Here is a 27,668-nt window from a genome sequence, read left to right on the forward strand (position 1 = left end):
TGGAATAGGTGAGAAAAATTGACAAGACTAGGGGGAGACCCCATAGATGTCTTCAGATATTTGAAGGGCTGCCCAATGGAGAAAAGGTCCTACGTTGCTGCATAAGAAATAAACGGAGTTGTAGAATAATAGCTAACATTTACTGAGTACTCAATATAAGCCAAGGCACTGTGCTGAGCACTTTACATGCAATCTCTTATTGACACGATGGGTACTATTTTTGTGCCTGTTTTGCCCAGGAGAAAGCAGGCTTAAAGAGGGTAATTAACCGAGGGTTCCACAACTATTAAAGAACGGAGCCAGGAATCTATTCAGGCAGTCTGACTCCAGACTTGGTATGAAAGTTCTAATGATAGAGCCATCCAACAATGGGACCACTACTTTGCAGTAACCTGCAAGGAATAATACAGAGGAAATTTCCTCAAATCCTGTTGCCCCTTCCATCTTGGAGAGTGGGCTGGGACCAGATTATCACATCCAACCCTCTGCCTCCCCTAGGGGGCAATTGTAGTTTACATATAAATGCAGATTGCAAATCCAGGAAATCTTGGTACTCTCCTCACTTAGACACTTCCTCTAACAAATGGCCATCCTTTTCCTGTTACCCACTTACTGCTTACCACCACCAGGTGGCACCTGGGCAGCAGAATTGGCAATGGGCGGGGACCCACCCTGTTTACTTGTTCTGGTGCCTGCATTGCAGCTGTTGATCCTGTGGCTCCTGGGTCCCAGCTTGGAAGAGACCTTCCTGAGGCTGAGCTTTCATCCTCCATATACCATCTTCAGTGGGGGGGGGGGGGGGGGGGGTCTGATAATCTAGATGGGGTGAGAAAGGGGAGGAGGAGTTTGGAAAGGAACCTCCATAGGTCACCCTGTCCACCCTCCCGTCTGAGGGACCCCCTCCCCCTACTCCAGTGCTTTGCAATTTTCAGTTTATAGAGAGGTTTCCCACTAAGGAGGTTCGTCTATTTTCCTGCTATAGTTCTGCTTCATCAGTTGGTGAGCCAATCACTTTTATCTCCTCCAAACTCCTTGAGCTCTTTTTCTACCTCCTCACCTCTAAGTATAAGGAGGATATAGGAGGCAGATAGAAAATTGTTCTTTATACAGTTCTGCAAACTGAATGAAGCAGTCTAGACACTGTTAGCCTCAAAGAAGTAGAGAAAGGGAAGTAAGAAAGTTTAAAATTAAAAGAGGAAGGCTGGGCAGCAATTGGTTTTAAGCAGCTTTGATGAAACACAGCCTGATGAAATCTATGCCCTGCAGAGCCAGATAAAATTTATCAGCTGGAGACCTAATCTCTCCCCAGCAGTCAACCCTAGTTCTCCTGCTGCATCAAACAGAGTAACACAACAGGCCCCACATATACTGCATTAAAAGGTAATCATCTTATGACCAACTCTTCTCTCCTGGGCTTCCAGTCAGTCTAGTTTGTGTGTCTCTGGACAACACTCCACCTCTGAGTTCAGTTCACTAGTAACAGTGGTCATCATCAGTACCCTGCACTTTTCCCTTCCTAAACCTGCACGGTACAATGTAGAACTGCGTTAGTTCCACATCTGACTGTATTCCAAACCTTCCTTCCGACTCGGGCAAGTGAGAAAAAGAATCATCTCATTACTCTTGGTTTCTCAATTTAGTGTCCTAGCAGTTCCTCAGGGTCAGGAAATTCTTGGAAAGTGTAATCATTTCTGCTGCAGCGTGCAGCTGACCCTCGTCGTCCCCCCCCCCCCCCCCCCGCTCCCCGCTCCCCGCTCCCCGCTCCTTCGTTTCTGGAGTCCATTGTTTTAATCTGCCCTCTGATCGAGATAGAATGGACTAACTCTTGGAGAGTTCTAAAAAGAAAGCAAGTCTCACTTCCTCTTCACTCCGCTTCGCGCCCCCCTTCCCTGAAGGCTGGTTTGTCTCAACTCTGTGATTCTTGGATTCTCCAGTTTTCTCTAGTGTCTGTCGTTACACTGCATAGATAACGTAGAGGACTGGGGACACGATAGACAGGGTTGGTCATCGAACATTTTCATTCCCAATAGCATATCTTCCTTTCTTTTTGTAAGTACAGCCAGGAAAAAAATTGAAGGATAAGAAATGTGCTTAGAGTATAAAAGCTAGGGAAAGCTGACAAATCAACATGTAGGAATCTCGACCAAACCCTGCCAAACCGTCCGAATGGATTGGAAGGCAATCCTGACCCTTCACAACTGAACCTCGCAACTCCAACTCCTTCAAAAACCCAGTAATTGGCGGTGCGGCTCTGCATGACGTCATACCACAGGCGCTCCAGTCCCACGTGGGGGACCTCCTGGGCCCGGCTCTCTTCTTTAAATGGTACACCACGCCTCCTTCTCGTTCTGGCCAATCAAATGCCTCTCTTTAGCCTCTTTCCTCCTTTTCCCGCCATCCCAGACCTCCCATCTTGGCACGCTGGTCCAATCAAGGAGGTCCTGCCTCTCCGGAGGCCTCTCCCAGGCCCGCGGAAGAGAGGCAGGGTTTCAATCTTTTGACTCCACCTTAGTCTGTGAGGTGCGCACCAACCCGAGCCGCCAGAAAGAGGGGGCGTGGCTTGAAGTCCCCTCCCCCATTCTGGGGTTTACGGTTTGCAGCGGGAGCTAGTTGCGAGACGAGGCAACCTCTAGCCGTTGTGTGGGTCGGGCGGATCCTCCCAGAGGTGGCACCATGGAGCGCTCCCCTGGAGACGACTCCAGCCCCAGCCCCAGACCCGTGGAGCAGCCCTCTGCTCCTTCTGACCCCCCTGACCAGCCCCCCACTGCTCACACGAAGCCGAATCCGAGTTCTGGGAACCAACCCGCCGCCCCAAGTGCTGCCGGTGAGGCCCTGGCGGTGCTGTCTTCGTTCGGGCGGCGGTTGCTGGTGCTGGTGCCGGTGTACCTGGCCGGGGCAATAGGACTCAGCGTGGGTTTCGTGCTCTTCGGCCTCGCCCTCTACCTGGGCTGGCGCCGGGTCCGCGACAAGAAAGAACGGAGTCTTCGAGTAGCGCGGCAGCTGCTGGACGACGAGGAGCAGCTCACGGCGAAAACACTTTATATGAGCCATCGAGAGCTACCTGCCTGGGTGAGCGACCACCCTCGATCCTCAGTGCAGTAGAGTCCCCTTCTAGCCCCTCAGTTCTAGGGCTCTCCCTCCCTACCCTAAAGTCAGCGCCCCGCCCTTGGGACAGTGGTCCCCAGACTTTCCCCTCTCACCCCGCTGGCCGCCAGCCTCTGGGACGCGCCACTCTTGGGACCGGCTCTCCAGTCTCCTCTCCCCCGCCCCCCCGCACGCCCAGATCCGGATCCTTACACAGAATCAGTCCTCCTTCCTCTCCGCTTGGCAAGAGCAGTAATGTTCGGGGAGCCCGCCTCCCTCCCCGCCAGGCCGCTCGAGCGCCCCTCCTCGCCCTGGGGCCACTCGCGCCGCGGCCGCTCCTGGGCATCCCCGAAACCGCTGCCGCTCTGAGGGTTCCCTCTCCTCTCCTGTCCTCTCAAGACTTTGTACCTATTTAAGGCCATGGGTTCTTCTTGCTTTCCCCCCCTCTTATCCCCGGGTACCCGCTGGGAACCAGCCCCGGGAGCACTGCCCCGCCAAGCCCCCGCACCTGGACCAATCCTCTGGCCCTCGCCTTCCAGCCTCAGGCGGCCGGGCCGCAGCGCAGCGGAGGCAGCTGCTGGCCGAAGGGCGGGGGTGCTGGGGGAGGGGAGTGCGACTGCGGCAGTGCCCGTTGCCCACACTCCACCGCCCCTGGCCGGCCCCACCCTTTTCCGGACTGTGGGCTTCGCGTGCTTGGTTGGGGCCAGGACCCTTATTTCTACGCCCCCTCTCCTGTGGTGAGGGGCCGGATGCCTTCTCTCTGACCTAGCAGAGGCTGCACCCCGTTACCCGGCCCCTCCCTGCCCCTCCGGTCCTGCTTCTCCTTAGCAGAGGTGCCGGTCTAGGGGGACGATGGCAGAAGAGAGGAATCAAAGTTGACACTAGGCAGGCAGAGCCATGGTGCCCAGGCCCTCGACTGGGGAGGAGAAAGGAGGAGAAACGGTCCTAGGGGACTCATTGCTCAGGCAGCAGCTGTCTCTGTTCCCCCTACTCATCATGGAAACTAATCTTTCTCCTGAAGCAGCTACCCCATCTCTTCCCCTCCACTCAAAGCACTTCCTTCTTTCCTATAAAAGGAGTCACACTGATAAAAAGAAAGAAAGAAAAAACACGGCCAGGGCCCAAGTAGCTCTTCTGGCCCCTCCCTGACTCCAGGAGCTGGTTCCCTCTTCACCTTCTTGGTGTACAAGCCCCAGTCCGAGGGGAGGAAGGAAGGCTGGAAAAAGGAACCAGGACTTCTCCAATCCCAGGATTTCCTCCTCAAACTCTGATTTGACAGGACCTCCCCCTCCAGAAAGAATGTGTCCTTCTCCCTTCTCTTCTGTGCCCCAGCAGCTGTCATCATTTCACATCCCTGAGCTATCCACAGAACTGCTCTGTGTGGCCTACACCCTGTCAGCTCCCCTTGTCGGAGAGACAACAGTGCCCCCCAGCCCTGGGGAGGAATGAATCCTCAGGACATCCTAACCCCTCCCCCAGCCCCTGAGTGGGAGGAGGCCCTGTCACACTTATGTTTTCTTTTCTCTGTGGGCATCCCACCTGGCATCTTAGTAGGAAATCACTGGTGGAGCGTGTGCTCATCTTTATCTCTGCCTTCCCCACCTCCAGGTCAGCTTCCCAGATGTGGAAAAGGCTGAGTGGCTAAATAAGGTGAGGGTTGATTGTCTTGATTTTTATTTTTCACGAGGGGGGCATGGGGTTCCTTCCTCTTGCCAGGCCCTACCACACCTCAATTCTAGCCTAGTTCCCAGGGCCCCCTGTTGGGAGGATTCTGAAGGAACTTGCCTTTAGAGGGAGGATTGGGCTCTCCTATGATGGGCTCCCTCTCCTCTCAGATTGTGGCCCAGGTCTGGCCCTTCCTGGGCCAGTATATGGAGAAGCTTTTGGCTGAAACTGTGGCCCCAGCTGTTCGAGGATCTAACACCCACCTGCAAACATTTACATTTACACGAGTGGAACTGGGTGAAAAGGTATACGCAGGGGTAAAATAATGGAAGGGAAGAGATGGGATAGGGAAGCTGGGTGGCAAAAGGGGACTGGGGTACCCCTCCCGTTCCTTCTCCTCTCTCTCAAGAACTCATCTCTCTCCAGCCATTGCGCATCCTAGGAGTCAAAGTTCACACTGGTCAGAGCAAACAACAGATCCTGCTGGACTTGAACATCAGGTAATGCCACTCACCAGTCTTCCCACTTCCCCTTCAACAGGATCCTGGTCCCTCTGACTACTTCACTCCCCCTGCCCCACTTCAGCGTAGTACTAACCCTCTTTGTTTTCTTCCTCACCAATCCCCAGCTATGTAGGTGACGTACAGATTGATGTGGAAGTGAAGAAATATTTCTGCAAAGCAGGAGTCAAGGGCATGCAGGTGCGGCAGATGTCAGGGGCCCCCATAATAAGGAGCCTTTGCCCTAAGTTTCACTGGACATGGGGAAGTGGGAGGTTGGAAAAACCAAGGCTGGGAAGTGTGGGAGGGGGAGAAGTCCTTTTCTGAGGAAAGGCTTTGATCTTCTTTTGCCCCAGCTACATGGTGTCTTGCGGGTGATCCTTGAGCCACTCATTGGGGACCTTCCTATCGTGGGGGCTGTGTCAATGTTCTTTATCCGACGCCCGGTAAGGGAAAACGTTGAGGGGGAGGGGGAAGCAGGGGGAACAGGATTGGGAGGGTGAGGCTGCCAGCTATGAGGAATGGTTGGAGGGAATTGACAAGAAGGCTGAGGGGTCTGGCAATTGTTGGGTGGGTGTGACCACACCACCATAGGCTCTGTGCTGATCCCCCTGCCCTTTCCTTCCAGACCCTAGATATCAACTGGACAGGGATGACCAACCTGCTGGATATCCCAGGACTCAGGTATCAGGGACTTACTGAGCACCTGCTAAGTGTGCCAGCCCTGGCCTGGGGTTTAAGGGATACAAAACAGTAAAGAGTGCTGCCGGTGCCAGCAGGACCTTGACCCTAGTTGGAGGGATAAGACAGATACCCTTGAAAAGTTTCATACTGTAACTCTTCTTCTGTGGGGGCAGCATGCATTTTGGTAGAGAACCAAGAGGGCTGCAGACTGCTCAGCAGGGGCAGTAAGAGAAAGAAGAGCTGGGATGGCAGTGAAGGGACAGAGCGGTGGGAGGGAAATTAGGGTAGAAGTAGCAAAAAGAGATTTTCAAGACAGGACTTCCCTCTAGCTTTAGGTCTCTCTTGGTTGTGGGAACGGAGCTGGGGGTGGGGGGATACTGGAAGGTGGGGCTACACTCACTTCCTCTTCTACTCCCCCATTTAGCTCACTCTCTGACACCATGATAATGGATTCTATCGCTGCCTTTCTCGTGTTGCCCAACCGATTATTGGTGCCCCTTGTGCCTGACCTTCAAGATGTGGCCCAGTTGCGTTCCCCTCTTCCCAGGGTATGGCCTCTCCCCCAGGAGATAGATCCTTCTCTCTGACCCTGTGCTGCGTCCTTAGTTTCTCATTATCTGATTCCTGCTCTCAGGGCATTATTCGGATTCATCTGCTTGCTGCTCGACAGCTGAGCTCCAAGGACAAATACGTCAAGGGCCTGATTGAGGGCAAGTCAGACCCCTACGCACTTGTGAGAGTGGGCACCCAGACGTTCTGCAGTCGTGTCATCAATGAGGAACTCAACCCCCAGTGGGGAGAGACTTATGAGGTGGGAGAGCTGAGGAGTGGGGCTGTGTGGAATGGGGCGGCCCCAGGAGGTTGTGAAAGAAGATGCTGATTGATGCTCCTTGCAACTGCAGCCCATGAGGCCCTGATCCCTCTGTGTTCTTCAGGTGATAGTACACGAGGTCCCAGGGCAGGAGATTGAGGTGGAGGTGTTTGACAAGGATCCAGACAAAGATGACTTTCTGGGCAGGTGAGACTCTGCCTCTGTTAGGATTCTAAAGCCCCAATGCTACAAGGTCCCAGAGGTAATTATAACCCTTTTTTGGGCCTGAGAATCACGTATCATTTTCCTTCCCAACCTCCCCACCCCTTGTCCTCACATGCACACATACACATAAATGTTTCCTGAGTATAAGTTGAAGGGAGTCTGAGATCTGCCAGTTATTTCTAGGTGGGTGAGTGAAGGGCCAGTGTCATGCTACTAATTATAACACTCCTCTTTTTTCCCTTTCATTGCCGCTCCCTCTCCCCTCACCCCCCAGAATGAAGCTGGATGTAGGGAAGGTATTGCAGGCTGGAGTACTGGATGATGTAAGTTGAGAGAAGAGGAAGGGGGGTGTCTCACCCACTGAGCAGACAATAGTTGCTGCACTGGCAGGGGAGAGGTGGGTGTCTGATCTCTACTACACCTCATTCTCTTCTACCTCTCCTTCCAGTGGTTCCCTCTTCAAGGCGGGCAAGGCCAAGTTCACCTAAGGCTAGAATGGCTGTCGCTTTTGCCAGATGCAGAAAAACTGGAGGAGGTAACCAACATGGGAAACAGGAAGCTTGTAGGGAGAAATAGGTCGCTGGAAGTATAGGGACCTGGGGGGAACCAAGGTCTGACTACTACCAACCCCTCAGGTTCTACAGTGGAATCGAGGCATCTCCTCCCGACCAGAGCCCCCATCAGCCGCCATCTTAGCTGTCTATCTGGATCGGGCCCAGGATCTTCCTGTGAGTGTGGTTTCTGAGGACAGGTGAACAGGGAACCCTGATGCACATTCCCACACCCTCCCTTGCCCCAGCCTGCTTTGCTCTTAAAGCAACAATGTGTGACACAAGGGTTCCAAGGAGGGGATCAGAGCCACGTCAGAGAAAAGATTCTGATGAGAGCCCACCTTCCTTCTCTGAAACAAAACCAAAACACCCAAGATGGTGACTTCTGAATTTTACCCCCTACAGCTGAAGAAGGGGAACAAGGAACCTAACCCCATGGTACAGCTGTCAATTCAGGATGTGACCCAGGAGAGCAAGGTGAGGGCCAAGACGTCATGTGTGGGCCCAGGGGGAGGGAGGACCATTCTCGGGATTAAGTCTCCCAGTTAGAATGCCTGCAAGGGCTAGGTGTCCTGGAGAAACAGGAACGGTACTGTGCCCTTAATCACTTCCTGCACATCTCCAGGCGCTCTACAGCACCAACTGCCCAGTGTGGGAGGAGGCCTTCCGGTTCTTCCTGCAAGACCCTCGAAGCCAGGAGCTTGATGTGCAGGTGAGATAATCACCTTTTTGGCCCCTCGTCAGTACCCTGTTCGGTCTTCCCAGATCTCGATCATTTCTTCTCTCCATCTTCTCCTTTGAACTCTATTTTCAATCTGCCTAGGTTCTCTACCTCCTCCACTCTCTCTCTGCTATTCCCCACTTATCACTCTAGAATCGTTTTTTATAATTAAGAATTGTACACTCAAAATGAGTGATTTTATGGTGTGTAAATTATGCCTCAATAAAATTATTTCTTTAAAAAAGAACATATTGAGTACCTCTTAGACACCTAGCATTTTAAAGTTCATAGAAAAAGCATAAAACAGAGTATCTGCCTTCACAAAACTTACTCGTTAGTTTCATAACTGACAAGACACACATATATAAAACCAAGGATGATATATATATAATATATCCAAGAATGATTAAATATTAACTAGTGCATGTAAAATTCCCATAGTACAGTGCTAAGGATGGCCAGAGAAAGGTATAGAGGCTGGAGTAACTAGAGAGATTTTGTGAAGGAACTAGGATTTTAAGTGGGCCTTGAAGGGATAAGTAGGATTTCAATAGGCAGAGAGAAGGAGAATGAGAATTTTTCAGGTAAAGGGAACAGAATGAACAAAGTTGGAAGGGACCATGGACTGGGCAGAGGACTGGAGAAAGATGGCCTTGATGGAGCAGAAGGTTTGTGATTGGCACAGAGAGAATAAAGCTGCAGCCATGTTGTAAATTTCCCCAGTATGTCTCCCTTCTCCCTAATCTCTTCACTACATCCCCCAATCCTGTGCCTACAGGTGAAGGATGACTCCAGGGCCCTGACTTTAGGGGCACTGACCCTGCCTCTGGCTCGCCTGCTGACTGCCCCTGAACTCACCCTGGACCAGTGGTTCCAGCTCAGCAGCTCTGGCCCAAACACCAGGCTCTACATGAAGCTGGTTATGAGGGTATGGAGATGGAGGAAGTGTGAGGGTGGGGAAGGGCCTTGTGGATTCCTTGGTATGAAGAGTAAGGAAGGGGAATCCTCTAAGATTAAATGAGCTAGTACATGTGGAAGCACCGAGCAGGCACATAAAAAATGTTTGCTCATCTAACTGGGGAAAGAAATGGTGTATGAGCAGGGCAAGTGTGGAGGGAACCCTCTGGAGACGAGCCCAGACAAGGCAGGGACTTGGTTTCCTGTCCAAGCCCCTACTCTGCCCCCACCCCACGTACCTTGCCTGCTGGTGGCTAGCTGCACTTCTTTGATTTGACAATCGCATTACCCTTCACAGATCTTGTATTTGGATTCATCAGAATTGCGCTTCCCTGCCATGCCTGATTCTCCTGGGCCTTGGGACCTGGACAATGAGAATCCTCAGATAGGCAGCAGTGTGGACATCCCACCTCGACCCTGTCACACTACTCCTGACAGTCACTTTGGGACTGAGGTGAGTTTATATCCAGAAAGGACTAGGGTCCGTTCACCAACCCCTAGATGTATAAAGCCTGTTTCAGGTCTGGTTCTGACAGGTTTCTCTCTCTTTGACTGCTCTCTGGTGCCCCTGTCTGTCCCTTTTACAGAATGTGCTTCGGATCCATGTATTAGAGGCCCAGGACCTGATTGCCAAAGACCGTTTCTTGGGGGGTTTGGTGAAGGGCAAGTCAGACCCCTATGTCAAACTAAAGCTGGCAGGACGAAGCTTCCGGAGCCGTGTTATTCGGGAAGATCTCAATCCCCGCTGGAATGAGGTTTTTGAGGTCAGAATCGAGTGGCCAGGCCTCCTCCCAGTCCCGCCCTGTTCTTCCACCTAGCTCTGAGAGTACTTCAGAAAACCTCTGGAGCTCAGTTGATTGGGGGGGTCCAGTCATTTGGAGAAGAAAAGAAGGGAATCCCCTTTGTCCGTACTATTTCCTCCCACTAGGTGATCGTTACATCAATTCCAGGCCAAGAGCTGGAGGTTGAGGTTTTTGACAAGGACCTGGACAAGGATGACTTTCTGGGCAGGTGAGAGGATAGGACTCCAGAGGGGCAACCAGGCTGGGCCTCTGTGTGCCCTGGAAGTCTGGCCTCGGGGAGACAGGGGTTTGGCTGTGACCATCGGCCTTTTCTTAACCTTTCTCCTCCACAGGTGTAAAGTGAGTCTCACCACAGTTCTCAACAGTGGCTTCCTTGATGAGGTGAGCATGGGGTCAGAGTCAACAGTCCCTCCCGGTCGTGACCCACATCTCACTCTCATGGTCCCTCTGTCCCCACATCCCCAAGTCTGAACCCTGCCTACTTCCGCAGTGGCTCACCCTGGAGGACGTCCCATCTGGCCGTCTGCACTTGCGTCTGGAGCGTTTGAGCCCCCGTCCCACTGCTGCTGAGTTAGAGGAGGTAAGGAAGGAAGGGACCCCAGGTGGGTCACGCTGAACTCGTCTCTGAGCCTTCAAGGCAGATGCCAGGCCCCGGGGTGTCAGTCAGCACACTCCGAGCCCTGTGTACCCTCCCCAGGTGCTGCAGGTGAACAGTTTGATTCAGACCCAGAAGAGTGCAGAACTGGCGGCGGCCCTGTTGTCTGTCCACCTAGAACGGGCTGAGGATCTGCCGGTGAGCCCTGCTCCCCATGCCCGTAGCGCCTGGCCCTTCCTCCACCGCCCTCAGGTCTAGGTGCTCCTGGTATATTGGGAACAGTAAATTCCAAATTCCTCTCTTTCCCAGGGTTGTGCTGTGGTGGGAAGAAATGTCTGTCCGTGGCCACAGGGGTGGTGGCTGTCAAGTGATAATGGGGACATTGCCGCTGGCTGTAGATGTCACTTGTGAGGGGAGGGGTGGATCTGTCTAACTAGGGCCAAATTTAAGACTAACACCATGTTCTCTCTGCAGCTCCGAAAGGGCACCAAGCCTCCCAGCCCTTATGCCACTCTCACCGTGGGAGATGCTACTCATAAGACGAAGGTAATAGGAAATGTGGGACAGCTGAGAGGAGGAGGGAGTTTCAACCACTGATCATAAGCCCTCATCTCCACCAGACTGTCACCCAAACTTCAGCCCCTATCTGGGACGAGACTGCCTCCTTTCTCATCAGGAAACCGAACAGTGAGAGCCTGGAGTTGCAGGTACTATAAATTCATTCCAGAAACATTCTGTAGAGTCCCGCCATGGGCCAGGCACTGACACAGGCACAGGCGTTCAGAGATAAGAGATCTGGTTCTCATCTTTATGGAGCTCACTCTCTCTTTTGGGATAAAAATAACCAGAGCATACTTCCAAAATAATACCTGCTGAGATAAAAGGCATTGTGGGGAAGAGGAGGGGTCTGACTCTGACTAGGGGAAAAGGTGGAGGGAGTAGGAAAGGCGTCCTTAGGTGACCCCTGAGCCTAAGGGTAAACAGGCTCTGACCAAGAAAGGAAGCTCAGGAAAACTCTTCAGGCTCAGAAGAGAATGGAGGAGAAAGAAGGCAGATTACAGATTCGAGAGGCTAGCAGGAGTAAAATCACAGGGGCTCTTGAATATTCTGCTAAGAATCTGGAATTTATCCTAAAGTCACAGGGAAGCATTTGAAGGAATGAAGGTGACACATCCAGATTTGCATTTTAGGAGGCTGTGCTGACAGCAAGGTAAAGAATGCGCTGGAGGAGGACAGCAGTGGGGGCAGGTAGATCAGTTAAGAGACCATTAGAGTAAATGAAGCACGAAATGACAAAGGCCTGATGGCATTTGGTGGTGATTTTGACATGGAGGGGGTGGAGGAACAGGGAGCAGCTCAGATGCTAACACCTGGGTTTTTGGCATGGGGTGGCTGGACAGAAAAAGGTGCCATTGCCTATGTAGGGAATGCACAAAGCAGGTGTTTTTGCATTTGAGATCTCGGAGGGTTATCCGGGGAGACATCCACCCAGACGGGAGATCTCTGGCCCATTATGGTGTTCTTCCCTCTCCCTCTTGTTTGCGCATCATGAGCAAGCAACAGGTAGCAATTGCAGTCTTGGGTGTGAACGAAATCTCTTAGGGCGTGTGTAGTGTGAAAAGAAGGCAAAGGATGCACACCCTGGGCGCTCCAGCAGTTAAAGGGCAGACGGAGGAAGAAGAGCCCTTCAGGGGCCTGCAGTGTAGCCAGGGCAGTGGGACCCTCACCAGGAAAGAGTGTGTTACAGAAGCCAAAAGAAGAACAACGTTTCCAAAGAAAGGAAGTGGCCACATATTGCCGAGGGGTAAAATCAGATGACTGAAAATGATTCGCTGACTTTGGAAACCAAGAGGTCACTAATTATTGGAGCAACTTCAGTGGCGTGAATGGAGTAGAAAGTAGATTTCAGTGGGTTGAGGGTGAACAAAAGTGAAGAGGTGTGGGAGGAAGGGAGAGGCTGGGTGGGAGGTAACATGGAAGTGCTGATTTCCTCTTTTTAGGGAGTGAGGAGTCAAGAAATACCTTCTAAAGTTGCTAGAACAAGTAGAGAATCACGTGAATAGGAACCAGAATTTGAAATAATGTAACTGTTAACACCAGCAGAAGTAGAGAAGAGGTGCACATGAGCTCAGTTCCTCACCTTGCACAGCGGGGAGTCAGTAGATATTAAGTTGGCAAATCATGAAATGGAGACATAGGCATGTTAGTTAGAATTATGCCAGAACAAAGAAAACAGGAAGGTTTGAAAAGTCATTACATTTGGAGTATGGAAAAATCTCCACCCTGTACAGGTATTACTGGTATAATTTGTGAAAGCTCAGAAAGTAAAGAAAATACAGTCTACCCCAGTTGAGAAAGGAAGGGGGGTGCCGGCCTGGTGGCGCAGCAGTTAAGTTCACACGTTCCACTTTGGCGGCCCAGGGTTCACCAGTTTGGATCCCGGGTGTGGACCTATGCACCACTTGTCAAGCCACGCTGTGGCAGGCGTCCCACTTATAAAGTAGAGGAAGATGGGCATGGATGTTAGCTCAGGGCTAGTCTTCCTCAGCAAAAAGAGGAGGATTGGCAGCAGATGTTAGCCAAGGACTAATCTTCCTCAAAAAAAAAGAAAGGAAGAGGGGCTGGCTTGGTGGCATAGTGGTTAGGTTCATGCACTCCACTTCTGTAGCCTGGTGTTCACAGGTTCAGATCGTGGGTGCAAACCTACACACTGCTCATCAAGCCATGCTGTGGTGGCATCCCACATACAAAATAGAGGAAGATCGGCACAGCTGTTAGATCAGGACCAATCTTCCTCACCAAAAAAAAGGGAAGGAAGGAAGGGAGGGAGGCAGGACCAGCACTGTTACTATGGCTTCCCTGCCCTTCACAAAAGGGAGTCTCTCTCCAAAATAGCCAAGTCCAAGCGTTTGGACCTGGAACACCAGGATTAAATCATTTATCTCTTGATCACAGTCCTGTTGCTCCACAGGTTCGGGGCGAGGGGACTGGTGCACTGGGCTCATTATCCCTGCCCCTCTCGGAGCTCCTTGTGGCTGACCGGCTCTGCTTAGACCGCTGGTTTACACTCAACAATGGTCAAGGGCAGGTGCTCCTGAGAGCACAGCTAGGGGTGAGTGCCAGGAGATGGTGGGCAGGGGGGAGGGAGGGCAGGAACAGAGGGCTGTGTCCTCACAGGAGGGAGCTGAGCAGGACTCTGCCCAGCTGACAGCTTTCCTGTCCACCTAGATCCTGGTGTCCCAGCACTCGGGAGTGGAAGCTCATAGCCACAGCTATAGCCACAGCTCCTCGTCTCTGAGTGAAGAACTAGAGCTCTGGGGGGGACTCCCTCACATCACCTCCTCAGCCCCAGAGCTCCGGCAGCGCCTAACACATGGTGACAGGTAAAGGGCTGGGACAGAAAGATGGGATGCAGTGAGGAATATAATGGAGAAGCTACAGGCTCCCTAGGCACTCCCTTCTCCCAGACCTATTTCCATCTCTCCACAGTCCCGTTGAGGCCCCAGCTGGGCCTCTGGGCCAGGTGAAACTGACTGTTTGGTACTACAGTGAAGAACGAAAGCTGGTCAGCATTGTTCACAGTTGCCGGTGAGACTCCATCTGTCCTGTCCTCCAGGTTCCTTCCATCCCTTCCCTTGGGTTACCTTATCACCTTTATCCTCCTGTTGCAGGGCCCTTCGACAGAATGGACGGGATCCCCCTGACCCCTACGTGTCACTGTTGCTACTGCCAGATAAGAATCGAGGCACCAAGAGGAAGACCTCACAGAAGAAGAGGACCCTAAATCCTGAATTCAATGAACGGTCAGTCAGTGGGCATTCAGGTGGAGAGACGGCAGGCTCAGGAAGGAGCCCTGCCCCCAACACTTATCCCTCCCCAGGTTTGAGTGGGAACTGCCCCTGGATGAGGCTCTTCGGCGAAAGCTGGACATCTCTGTGAAGTCTAATTCCTCCTTCATGTCAAGAGAACGTGAGCTGTTGGGAAAGGTAAGAGAGCAAGGATGGGCAGGGCAAAGGTGAGAGTCAGAAGCTGCCAGTAGGGCCAGCCCCAGTGGCCTAGTGGTTAAGTTTGGCATGCTCTGCTTTGGTGGCCCAGGTTCAGTTCCCAGGTGTGGACCTACACCACTCGCCTGTCAGTGGCCATGCTGTGGCAGTGGCTCACATACAAAAAGAGGAAGATTGGCAGTGGATGTTAGCTCAGGGTAATCTTTCTCAGCCAAAAAAAAAAAAAGAGAAGCAGCAGAAGAAACTGCCAGTACCAAGGCTATAGTCCCTGGCAGGGAGGAAGCACCCCAGGTGACACTACTCTCCAGGTGACCCACTCACCTCTGCACTGGTTTGGGACCAGGAATGTGTGGTGATGGGACATGGTCTTTGGAGACCACAGTAACATCTTGCCCCTACCATCCTCCAACACAGGTGCAGTTGGACCTCGCTGAGATAGACCTTTCCCAGGGTGCAGCCCAGTGGTGAGTATCTGATGGGCTGGGGATGGGCCTGGATATTTAAGTAGGAGAAATCCTAATCATAGGAAGGGAAAAAAGAATGCAGTCTGAGCTGAGAGCCACTGATTCTCTGAAGTATAAGAGCCCTTGGATCATGTCTCATTTATAAGAGTATACAGGAGTCATCTTTCTGAGCCTTCTCTGCTTGTTTCCACAGGTATGACCTCATGGATGACAAGGACAAAGGCAGCTCCTAGAAGCTGGGGATTGCCAGCCTGACTGCCATCTCCTTGCCTTGCCTCTCGCTGCATCACCGCGTCAATGTGATGAGCCTAAGGCCTAGGGCCTGAGGACAGAGCCTGTGCCCCTCAGCCCTCTCACCTCCCAGGCCCATGCTAGGGCCTCTGCCTGACCAAAGAGGAGGACCACTTTTCCCTTCACTGCACGGCCTTTATTCATCTGGGCTCCTGGGGTGGAGACCTGAGCTGGCTATTTCTATTTCTCTGCCTGCACATTCTTCTTTCCTCCCAACTCAGGGCCTTCTGTATCTGTGCCTGGCCACTGGCAGCACTAGCAGTGGCATTAGCTTATGCCGAATAGAGCTTTTGGAAAGATCTTTTTTCTTTTAATTTGAAGGTCACCTTCTTCCCCACCATGAACAGTCAGGGAGAGTAAATACATGAGTGGTAAGGTGGATAGGCTGACCAGTCAAGCTAAGAGCCTCTTGGACTACTGCATGTAGCAAATGTACAGCAACCCAGGCCCCTGTGTCCAGTTCTATCCCCACTTTCCTCAAGCCTGTTCTGAAAATTACACCTGCTATGATGACTAGGGCCAGTCTCTTGATTCACTCTGGGAATTGGGAACACCTGGATTCTACCCAAGCCTTCAAGTAGTGAATATCAGTCTTGGCGCCTCTAGCTGGTGCTGTGCAGAGGGCCTTGGAGGACTTGGGACAGCAGGGCAATTTTTTGTCCAGGTTCCTAGGCTGTCAACTCACTGACTAGAACTGAATCTTAATTTTACACCAATTCTGCCAATCCACTGTATCTTATATTAAACATTATACTCAAACCAGCTGTGGCTCTTTTCCTTAAGGACAGGGAATCCAACCTACCCATCAGATGTTTATTTCAAGTGTCAAAAGCCTGTATTCATCCTCAGCAAAATATTAGCAAACCACATTAAGCAATACATTAAAAGGATCACACACTATGATCAAATGGGATTTATTCCAGGGATGCAAGGATGGTTGAGTATCCACAAATCAATCAATGTGATAACACCACATAAACAAAATGAAGGATAAAAATCATATGAGCATCTCAGTAGATGCAGAAAAAGCATTTGACAAAATTCAACATCCATTTATGATAAAAACTCAACAGAATGAGTATAGAGGGAATGTATCGACATAATAAAGGTCATAAGTGGCAAGCCCATCATACTCAATGGTGAAAAGCCGAAAGCTTTTCCTTTAAAATCAGAAAGAAGACAAAGATGCCCATTCTTGCTACTTTTATTCAACATAGTATTGGAAATCTTACAGCAATTGGGCAAGAAAAGTAAATAAAAGGCATCCAAATTAGAAAGGAAGTAAAACTCACTGCAGATGACATATAAAGAAAACCCACAAAAAAACTGTTAGAACTAATAAAAGCATTCAGAAAAGTTGCAGGATACAAAATCAATATACAAAAATCTGTTGCTTTTCTACACTAATAATGAACTATCAGGGAAATTAAGAAAATAACCCCATTTAAAACTGCATCAAAAAGAATAAAATACTTAGGAATAAATTTAATCAAGGATGTCAAAGACCTGTACACTGAAAACTCAAGACACTAATGAAAGAAATTGAAGAACACAGATAAATGGAAAGATGAGTCTTTCCATGGATTAGAAGAATTAGTATTGTTAAAATGTCTATACTACCCAAAACAATCTACAGGTTCAATGCAATCCCTTTCAAAATTTCAACAGCATTTTTCACAGAGAGAACAAACAATCCTAAAATTTGTATGGAACTATAAACAACCCCAAATGGCCAAAGCTATCTTGAGAAAGAAGAACAAAGCTGGAGGCATCATGCTCCCTGATTTCAAACTATATTACAAAGCTATAGTAATCAAAACATTATGCTATTAGCATAAAAACAGAAACAAATCAAATGGAACAGAACAGAGCTCAGAAATAAACCCACACATATATGGTCAATTAATTTACAACAAAGGAGCCAAGAATGTACAATGCAGAAAGGACAGTCTCTTAAACAGTGTTGGGAAAACTGGATCACTATTTTACACCATACGCAAAAATTAACAAAATGAAGACTGGGAGAAAATATTTGTAAATCATATATCTGATAAGGGGTTAATATCTAAAATGTATAAAGAACTCATACAACTCAATAGCAAAAAAGGAAAACCAAAACCCAATCCAATTAAAAAATGGGCAGGAGATCTGAATAGACATTTTTCCAAAGAAGACATGCAGATAGCCAACAGGTTCATGAAAAGATGCTCAGCATCACTATTCATCTGAGGAATGCAAATTGAAACCACAAGATACCACCTCACAATGTTAGAATGGCTATTACCAAAAAGACAAGAAATGAGTGTTGGCAGGATGTGGAGAAAGAGGATCCCTGTGCACTGTTGGTGAAAATGTAAGCTGTGGCAGTCACTATGGAAAACAGTATGGAGACTCCTCAAAAAACTAAAAATGGAACTACCATATGATCCAGTAATTCCATTTCTGGGTATTTATCTAAAGAAAACGATATTACTAACCTGAAAAGATATATGCACCCCTGTGTTCACTGCAGCATTATTTACAATAGCCAAGATAGGGAAGCTGATGTGTCCATCAGTGTGTGAATGGGTAAACAACATATGGCATATATATACAACAGGATATTATTCGGCCACCAAAAAGAATGAAATCTTGCTGTTTGCAACAATGTGGATGGACCTCAAGGGCATTATGCTAAGTGAAATAAGTCAGAAAGACAAATACCATATGATCTTACTTACGTGTGGAATCTAAAAAAACAGAAACAAAAAAAACCCAAGCTCACAGATACAGAGAATAGATTGGTGATTGCCAGAGGCAGGGGGTGGGCAAAATGGGTAAAGGGGTCAAAAGGTACAAACTTGCAGTTAGAAAATAAGTCATGGGGATGTAATGTGCAGCGTGGTTACTACAGTGCTGTATTCCAGAAGCTTCTAAGAGAGTAGATCTTAAAATTTCTCATCACAAGAAAAAAAATTTTATATGTAAGGTGACAGATGTTAACTAGATTTATTATGGTGATCATTTCATAGTGTATACAAATATTTGAATCATGTTGTATGCCTGAAGCTAGTGTGTTATATGTCAATTATACCTTAATTAAAATTTTTTTTTAAAGATTGGCACCTGAGCTAACTGTTGCCAATCATTTTTTTTCATTTCTACTTTTTCTCCCCAAATACGCCCAGTACATAGTTATATATTTTAGTTGTGGGTCCTTCTAATTGTGGCATGTGGGATGCCGCCTCAGCATGGCCTGACAAGCGGTGCCATGTCCGTGCCCAGGATCTGAACTGGCGACACCCTAGGCCACAGCAGAGCACGTGAACTTAAGCACTCGGCCACTGGGCCGGCCCCTAAAATTTTGTTTAAATTAAAAAATTAAAGGAAAAAAATGTGAGAAGATATCGATACATATTTAATTAAAATGAAAGTTAAGATTTTAAAAAGCCCTTATTCAATTCACAAATCACGTCAGTTGAATTAGTGGTCAGAGCCTGCGGTGGTTGCAGCCACCGAGAACGTGGGTCCCACTGAGGATGGTCAAGGTCAGCTGCTGTTGAGTTTCTGGTGAGACTCATCATCAGTCAGTGATGAAGTCTGTCACCCAGGCATTGTCTGCTGACCATTATCGTCTCATGGGCTTTCCAGGGGAAGGGTTCCTAAACCTGGTGGACCTGGAAGCTCTGTGCGACAGCACAGGATCAGAGAATGTCTAATGGCATGTTTAGCCATAGCCAAAAAGGCTTCAGGCCTACCTGACAGGCAGATAAATGGAAAGCATTTTATACCCACTCAGATCCGCTCACCTTGAATTCTCCTTTGGGGACCCTTCCTGGAATGCAAGCTGCAGAAGCTGCGCTCCGCCTGTTCTAACCACCACCTGAAAGGTGGGTAAGATGGAGGGAGAGTGGAAAACTTAAAGCAGGGTCACTGGAATAGGAACCTGGAGATTTCATAACTGCTTCAGGGGGGCTGTATCATCTTCCCTTCCCCAGGGAGGAGAGGAAAGGCTCAGGGGAAAGGACTAAACTCAGTTCCACAAGCAGGGGCCGGCCCAGTGGCCCAGCAGTTAATACACACGTTCTGCTTCTCGCTGGCCCAGGGTTCGCCAATTCAGATCCCGGGTGCGGACGTGGCACTGCTTGTCATGAGATGCTGTGGTAGGCGTCCCACATACAAAGTAGAGGAAGATGGGCACAGATGTTACCTCAGGGCCAGCCTTCCTCAGCAAAAAGAGGAGGACTGGCAGTAGTTAGCTCAGGTCTAATCTTCCTCAAAAAAAAAAAAAAAAAGAAGTTCCAGAAAGAGTTGTCAAAATTCACCTTATTAGCAAAAGCTGAATTTAAACTCCATGCCATCCACTAACTCAGCTATTTTTTTCAATAACTCTTTTGTATTCATTGCTGGTTCTTCTGCCATCTCTACTTCCTTCCCATCAACTTAAGAGGCTCCCAAGCCGCAGCCATGAACAAGCCATCTCGGTTGCCCCTCCCCCCAACCCAGATACTTAAGGGGGAAAAACCCCAAAAACACATAGCAGAGGAACTTATATTTCTAAGGTCTCTCATCTAATTATTCAATACTGGGCATGTGGCCCAAGGCCTGCTGTTCTAGCTACCTTCAGATACTATAACCAGGGATCTTACAATGTGTGATTTTAAGAAGCACTCTTGACCCAGTTCATCACTTCAAGAAATTACATTTCCAGAAAACTAGAGGATGTGGCACAAATTCTCCCATCCCAGAAGGGTCCCTATTCTTTCCCAATCATTTCCAGTTCAGGCTATATAGGGAGAAGGTACTGATCTACATATTAAATACAAGATGAGACACAATTCAGTACATTGTTGCACTTATATATAAAGATAAAACAAATTAAGGGTCTTTAATCACATGAATTAAACAAATGTACTTCTGTTACTTTTCAAACAGCTGGCCTTTGACACTGACACATACGTAGGCCTATCTCTTCCAGGAAAGACAGATACAGTTGCACATGGGTAGACTGTCACTAATGTTTGCAAATACTACCCTCTTGGAATGTGGCTTTATTGGCCTGAACAATGTGCTGTAGCTAGCAGTGTGGTAACACAGTTGTCTGCCCAACAGCCATCTCCCCCTCTTCCCTACATGCAGAACCCCAGAGGGGCCAGCCTGGTGGTGCAGCAGTTAAGTTCGCACCTTCTGCTTCCTCGGCCCAGGGTTTCCCGGTACGGATCCCAGATGCGGACCTTTGCACTCCTTGGCAAGCCATGCTGTGGCGGGTGTCCTACATATAAAGTGGAGGAAGATGGGCACGGATGTTAGCTCAGGGCCAGTCTTCCTCAGCAGAAAGAGGAGGACTGGCAGTAGATGTTAGCTCAGGGCTAATCTTCCTCAATAAAATAAAATAAAATAAAAAAGAACCCCAGAGCATTCCTGGTAGCAGTGTGCCAGCCCCAAGGGATTAATCATGATCCTCTTTGCTGGATACTCACTTTCACAGCCTCCCCTGCAATTTGAGATGGCTCTGTCACCAGCTCTGGTCAACAAGACATAAGAGGAAGTCAACTGGGGACTGGCACATGAACAGAAGAAAGCCCTCGTTGCCTCCTCCCTTTCTGCTTGGGTCATTAGTGGAGGATGTGATGCCTGGAACTGCAGCAGCCTTTAAGGCCATGAGGTGACTAACACAAGGAGGAAAAGCTAACATGATTACAGGAATATACATTTTATAAATTTGGGTCATATTATAACCTCCTTTTCTCACTTAACACATAATAAGCATTTTTACACTTCATTAAATATTCTTTGAGAAGACAACCCGCCAACTGGGAGAAAATATTTGCAAATCATATATCCGACAAGGGGTTAATCTCCAAAATATATAAAGAACTCACATAACTCAACATCAAAAAAAACAAACAGCTCCATCCAAAAATGGGCAGAGGACATGAACAGACATTTTTCCAGAGAAGATCTACAGCTAGCCAACAGGCACATGAAAAGATGCTCAACATCACTAATCATCAGGGAAATGCAAATCAAAACTATAATGAGGGGCCAGCCCCGTGGCCGAGTGGTTAAGTTCGAACGCTCTGCTTCGGCATCCTAGGGTTTCACTGGTTCGGATCCCCGGCCCTGATATGGCCATGCTGAGGTGGCATCCCACATACCACAACTAGAAGGACCCACAACTAAAGTAGACAACTATGTGGGCCAGCCCGGTGGTGCAGTGGTTAAGTGTGCACATTCCGCTTCGGCGGCCCAGGGTTCGCTGGTTTGGATTCCGGGTGCGGATACGGCACCGCTTGACAAGCCATGCTGTGGTAGGTGTCCCACATACAAAGTAGAGGAAGATGGGCATGGATGTTAGCTCAGGGCCAGCCTTCCTCAGCAAAAAGAGGAGGATTGGCAGCAGATGTTAGCTCAGGGCTAATCTTCCTCAAAAAATAAATAAATAAATAAATGAAAATAAATAAAAAATAATTTAAAAAAACTACAATGAGATATCACCTTACACCTGTTAGAATGGCTATAATTACCAAGACAAAAAACAACAAAAGTTGGAGAGGACGTGGAGAAAAGGGAACCCTCATACACTGCTGGTGGGAATGCAAACTGTTGTAGCCACTATGAAAAACAGTACGCAGATTTCTCAAAAAATTAAAAATAGAAATACCATATGACCCAGCTATCCCACTACTGGGTATTTATCCAAAGAACTTGAAATTAACAGTTCAAAGAGACTTATGCACCCTGATGTTCATTGCTGCATTATTCACAGTAGCCAAGACGTGGAAGCAACTCAAGTGCCCATCAGTTGATGAATGGATAAAGAAGATGTGGTATATATATATGGTGGAATACTACTCAGCCATAAAAAAGACAAAATGGTCCCATTTGCAACAACATGGATGAAACTTGAGGGTATTATGTTAAGTGAAATAAGCCAGAGAGAGAAAGACGAACACTGTACGATTTCACTCATATGTGGAAGATAAACAAATCCACTGACAAAGAGAACAGATTAGTGGTTACCAGAGGGGAAGGGGGTTGGGGGGCAGGCATAAGGGGTAAAGGGGCACATATATATGGTGACTGACAAATAATAATGTACACCTGAAATTTCACAATGTTATAAACTATTATGACCTCAACAAAATTAAATAAAAAAAGAAACAAAAATTCTTTGAAAATATAATTTATAACGGTTATGTATAATTCCACAGAATGACTGCACCATAGTTTATTTAACTGATTCTTTATTGTCAGAAATGAAGGTATTTACCAAGGTTTTGCTATTCACTGTGGGAACACAAACAAAAACATTTGTATATATTTCAAATAATTTCCTTAGGGAAAGTAGAATTGCTGGGTGTACTTCTGTACTTTAATGACTTCTAATACATTCTTCCAAACCGCATTCTAAGAAGATTACATGAATTTTCTACACTCCCACCAGCATTACACAAAAATGTATTTTCCTGTATTCTCTCCTAGATATTATAATTAAAAAAAATCCTTGCCAACTGATGGGCAAAATTTTACCTACTTTTACAGATTTTCCTGCCTCTTCCCTCGCTGTCAGATTACCAACTGTCATTTCTTGGTGCTGTCAGAAAGCCTTCTCTCCAGCAGCAATCTCCTCCACCTGTCAATTTTCTTTTCTAATCTTGAACTGGAATCCAGATAAGGTTTGTGGACCATTGTGCTAGATAGGTACAACTGACATGTAAAGGTAATGCTGCCAAGAGTTAGCTCAGGACTAATCTTCCTCAGGACAAAAAAAAAAGGTAATGCTGCCATAAAGAACTAAAAACCAATCTGACACCAAAAGCAAAGGCAACAAAAGAAAAAATAAACAAGTGGGACTACATCAAACTAAAAACCTCTGCACAGCAAAGGAGACCATCAACAAAGTAAAAAAGCAACCTGCTGAACAGGAGAAAACATTTGCAAATCATTTATCTGATAAGGGGTTAATATATAAAATATTTAAAGAACTCCTACACTCAATAGCAAAAAATAAAAATAAAAATAAAATCCTATTAGAAAATGGGCAGGGGGGCGCCCTGTGGCTGAGTGGTTAAGTTCATGTGCTCTGCTTCGGCGGCCCAGGGTTTTGGTAGTTCAGATCCTGGGCGCAGATAAGGCAACACTCATCAGGCCACATTGAGGCGGCGTCCCACATAGCACAACCAGGGGCCCTCAACTAGAATATACAACTTTGTACTGAGGGGCTTTGGGGAGAAGAATAAAAAAAAAGAAGATTGGCAACAGTTGTTAGCTCAGGTGCCAATCTTTAAAAAAGAAAATGAGTAGAAGATTTCGAAACAGACATTTTCCCAAAGAAGACAGACAGATGGCCAACAGGTACATGAAAAGAGGCTCAACGTTATTATTATTTCACAGCATTATTTACCATAGCCAAGATATGAAACAACCTAAGTGTCCATCGACAGATGAGCGGATGAAGAAAATGTCGTATATACATACAATGGAAAATTGTTTAGCCATAAAAAAGAAGGAAATCTTGCCATTTGTGTCAACATGGAGGGACCTTGAGCGCATGATGCCAAGTGAAATAAGTCAGACAGAGAAAGACAAATACTGGATGATCTCACTGATTTGTGGAATCTAAAACAATCTACCGGAAACAAACTGGTGGTTACCAGAGTGAGGAGGGTTTGGGAGGGCAGGCAAAATAGGTGAAGGGGATTAAGAGGCTCAAACTTCCAGTTATAAAATGTCAGTCGTGGGGATGTAACGTGCAACACAGGGAAGACACTGTATAGTCAATAATACTGTAATAACTTTGTAGCGTGACGGACGGTCACTAGACTTATTGTGGTGATCATTTCATAATGTGTATAAATATCGAATTGCTATGATTTATACCTGAAACTAACAGAATATTGTACATCAATCATACTTCAATAAAAAAGGGTTATCACAAGAAAAAAATTTTTTTGTAAATATGTAGGGTGATGGATGTTAACCAGACTTACAGGGGTGATCATTTCACAATGTGTACAAATATAAAATCATATTGTACACCTGAAAGTAATATGCTATATGTCAATCATACTGCAATAGAAACAGAAAAACGAAAAACCTAGGAAGGAGTAGGGCGATCAGGCAAGCAGAGTGACTATAACACATAACTGAACACAAGGAAGGGACAAAGAATAAAGGGCTGAGAGGAGCCGAAGGGTGTGAAGGGCCCTCACACCGTCTCTGCTCCCTCCCTCTCAAACCTTTCCCGTGCTGGCTGCAGACCTAGTTCTACAGAGCACTCCCACCCGCTCCACCCCTGGAATTCTTTACCTTTATTTACACAAAGCTCACCTTGCCTCCCCTGAAGCCTGGCTCACCCTCCAAGAGACTTCATTTCACCTGGAGCAGCCTCCAGGGGACAGTGCTCCCTTTCCTGAACCCCATACACTTATACTGGGAAGTGGGGTCTGCATTCTCCTTGTGCCCCAGTGCTGCTTCCCTGTCATGATTCTCAGAGCAGGAAAAATCTCAGCTCCTTTGGAGATGATGCCAATCTGATACACTGTCTCCACCTTCTCTCATCTCTGTCGTTCTCTATATACATGGACACTCAATAGTTACTGAAGGGTGTGGCACCCCAAATACTGCTGTCTTCCTGGCATCTTGTCACTCAATAGCTAGCCGCATAGTTCCTCATTGTGGTGGACGTTGTTGGTTTTCTCCCCATGTCCTCTCCACTCCTCTCCCTTTGGATCAACTCCAATTCACCTCCAATGACAGGGACACACCGAGTGGCCTAAGTGAATCAGAGCAACACCATCCTCTTTGCCATAGGGTGGGCAATAACCCATCCCTAAGCTAATCGGGGCATGAGATTTCCCTGGTCATAGCAACTGTCAAGGGTGGATGAGCATTTTTCTAAGTCGGTCTAGTCAGAATGAAGTCCAGGAATTGATTCCAATGGTCAAGAGAAACTCGCTCTCTTCCTCTCGTGGTACAAGGGCGTGACAGCTGGAACTGTTGCAGCTAAGCCATATCTGGCTCCAGGAGGGGACCCAAGGAAGATGCTGACAGGCAAAGGACAGTGCCAAGAGAACCAGAGAATGGATCCCTTTGTTACGTCGTCAACTTCTGGATCAAAATGAACCTAGGGGCCGGCCTGGTGGCACAGCAGTTAAGTGTGCACGTTCCGCTTCGGTGGCCTGGGGTTCACCAGTTCGGATCCTGGGTGTGGACATGGCACCGCTTGGCATGCCATGCTGTGGTAGGCGTCCCACATATAAAGTAGAGGAAGATGGGCACAGATGTTAACTCAGGACCAGTCTTCCTCAGCAAAAAGAGGAGGATTGGCAGCAGTTAGTTCAGGGCTAATCTTCCTCAAAGAAAAACAAATGAAGCTAAAACCAAGCCTACCTCTTGACTTTTCAATTACATAAGCCAACAAATCCTCTTTACTGTTTAGCCAGTTTTTTTTTTTTTTTTTTTTAAGATTTTATTTTTTTCCTTTTTCTCCCCAAAGCCCCCCGTACATAGTTGTATATTCTTCGTTGTGGGTCCTTCTAGTTGTGGCATGTGGGACGCTGCCTCAGCGTGGTCTGATGAGCAGTGCCATGTCTGCGCCCAGGATTCGAACCAACAAAACACTGGGCCGCCTGCAGCGGAGCGCGCGAACTTAACCACTCGGCCACAGGGCCAGCCCCTACTGTTTAGCCAGTTTTAATTAGAGTTTTGCTACTTGCCAATGAAAGAGCCCTAAGGGATATTCTCCACAAATCCAATGCCCTTCCCCTCACTACCCTTTCAACCATTCACTCCCATGGCCACTCATCCTAGCTCCCGTCTTCCTCTATATCCTTTGATATTTTCATCTCAAAGGCACTATTTTCTCCAACTACTACCCTGAGATCTACATCTCACTTCTCCAACCTCACTGAGATGCTAGCCTCTTAGTGACTTTCCATATTTTGTCAACCTAACAGGCCACTTCTACACTCACTCCTTCATTTGGCCTGGACCACGAACACTTTTACTCAGACTCTCAACCACCTGGCTCCCACGTTCATTCATCACCCCAGCTCTGCAAAACTCCAACCCATCACCGTCCCAGCTGCCTCCTTCCTCTAGCTCCATCATCCAAGCAGCCACGTCCTGCTGGGAGAAGGAAATCACTGCCTTGTGTGTTGGTACCCTCAAATTCATGACCTCCCATCGCAACTGCCCTCCATGCTGCTCAGCAAGCTCACAGGTGGAGCAGAGTAGGCCCTCAGTGAATATCAAATCAGTATTTGCGACTGGGTCCCCAGTAAGCCATCTCCCATCTTTCACAGCACCTATTTCAAGCCTTCACTATTTTCTCAAGCCACCTCCTCCTACTTCCTCGCTTAGCAAATCAAATCACCTCACCCTCCACTTCAGGGTAAAAATAAGAGTTCAATACATGGAAACTCAATCTCTTGAATCCCCAGCCTATCTCCATATCGACTTCCTAGTATCAGCGTCCACCCTTGACTCTTCGCTTTCGTCCAGATAGCCATTCACTCTAGACATGTGAGTGCCCAGTACATGCCAGGCGCTGTGCCCTGCCTGGCACTGGAAACAGTGTGGCTTGGTGGAGAGAGGGGGCAGAGACATAAAGACAGAGGCAACAAACCTAAGCACAGAGGACACAGGACACCTTTGAAGGTCTGAGAGCTGACAGGTGTGGCTGGTACAGAGGTGTGGCTCGTACGGGAAAGCAGTGTTTCAAACTGCTGGCTTTTGTGGGCCAATGTAAAGATTTAGTCTTTATCAAAACACATGGAAGGATTTTAAGTAGGGAGGCGAAGAGATCAAATGTACATTTTGAAAAGATCACCCCCTTTGTTAAAGCTGTGGTTACCTATGTTTGTTAGTTTATTCTCTCTGCTTTCCAGTAGGCTAAAAATATTTCCAATAGATTCCCAGGCCCTAACAGAGACCTGGTCAGAATCTCTGGGGGCAGAGTCTGGAAGCCTGTTTGCCTACAAAGCTCCCAGGAGATTGTAAAGAACAGATAAGTCTGAGAACCACTGTTTCAGAACATTACAAAAATGAAACTGGCGTTACTCACCATAAAACTTATTTTTCTGTTTCTATCTTGCATCTATATGGGCCTATAAAAATGGAACTTGGAAAGGACTTTGTAAACTACCTGTCTACCATAAAACATCCTTGTCATTCTCCCTCTTCGTTCTATTATGGGTCACCACCAGTAAGACTTTCTGGTCAAAATGCCAGAGGACTAAAGACATCTTTCCTAACAATTCTTTCCTATTGACTTAGGAAATAGTGTTCTCTTCTCTGTACTTCAACTATTATCCATTTTAACATGTTA

The 27,668-nt window shown here is 47.9% G+C and overlaps 1 protein-coding gene across 2 annotated transcripts; it reads left to right on the forward strand.

The window, feature by feature from the left end:
- Window positions 1-1,065: 1,065 nt before the first annotated feature.
- On the forward strand, window positions 1,066-16,117 carry ESYT1 (extended synaptotagmin 1). Of its 2 annotated transcripts, XM_070621618.1 has the most exons (31): window positions 1,066-3,069; window positions 4,693-4,734; window positions 4,920-5,054; window positions 5,176-5,249; window positions 5,378-5,450; window positions 5,606-5,695; window positions 5,878-5,933; window positions 6,358-6,481; window positions 6,568-6,744; window positions 6,869-6,951; window positions 7,244-7,292; window positions 7,418-7,504; window positions 7,605-7,697; window positions 7,926-7,997; window positions 8,146-8,232; window positions 9,020-9,169; window positions 9,497-9,652; window positions 9,786-9,962; window positions 10,127-10,209; window positions 10,334-10,382; window positions 10,492-10,581; window positions 10,699-10,794; window positions 11,071-11,142; window positions 11,217-11,303; window positions 13,568-13,708; window positions 13,825-13,979; window positions 14,086-14,184; window positions 14,268-14,399; window positions 14,477-14,582; window positions 15,015-15,064; window positions 15,258-16,117. In XM_070621618.1, exons 1-31 carry the CDS (start codon window positions 2,674-2,676, stop codon window positions 15,295-15,297), a joined length of 3,321 nt encoding a protein of 1,106 aa, XP_070477719.1. In that variant the 5' UTR covers window positions 1,066-2,673; the 3' UTR covers window positions 15,298-16,117. The 2 variants fall into 2 exon arrangements, with proteins under 2 accessions (XP_070477719.1, XP_070477720.1); XM_070621619.1 differs by lacking the exon at window positions 10,699-10,794 and having other exon boundaries at window positions 2,577-3,069.
- Window positions 16,118-27,668: the final 11,551 nt, after the last annotated feature.

Source organism: Equus przewalskii, chromosome 5, assembly GCF_037783145.1.
Source record: "Equus przewalskii isolate Varuska chromosome 5, EquPr2, whole genome shotgun sequence".
In the NCBI taxonomy this organism is placed as follows: Eukaryota; Metazoa; Chordata; class Mammalia; order Perissodactyla; family Equidae; genus Equus; species Equus przewalskii.

Coding starts and splice junctions, on each gene's coding strand:
- ESYT1 (XM_070621618.1), top strand. CDS start 2,674: ATGGAGCGCTCCCCTGGAGACGACTCCAGCCCCAGCCCCAGACCCGTG. Junction 4,735..4,919: donor AGGCTGAGTGGCTAAATAAG/GTGAGGGTTGAT, acceptor CTCTCCTCTCAG/ATTGTGGCCCAGGTCTGGCC. Junction 9,653..9,785: donor ACAGTCACTTTGGGACTGAG/GTGAGTTTATAT, acceptor TCCCTTTTACAG/AATGTGCTTCGGATCCATGT.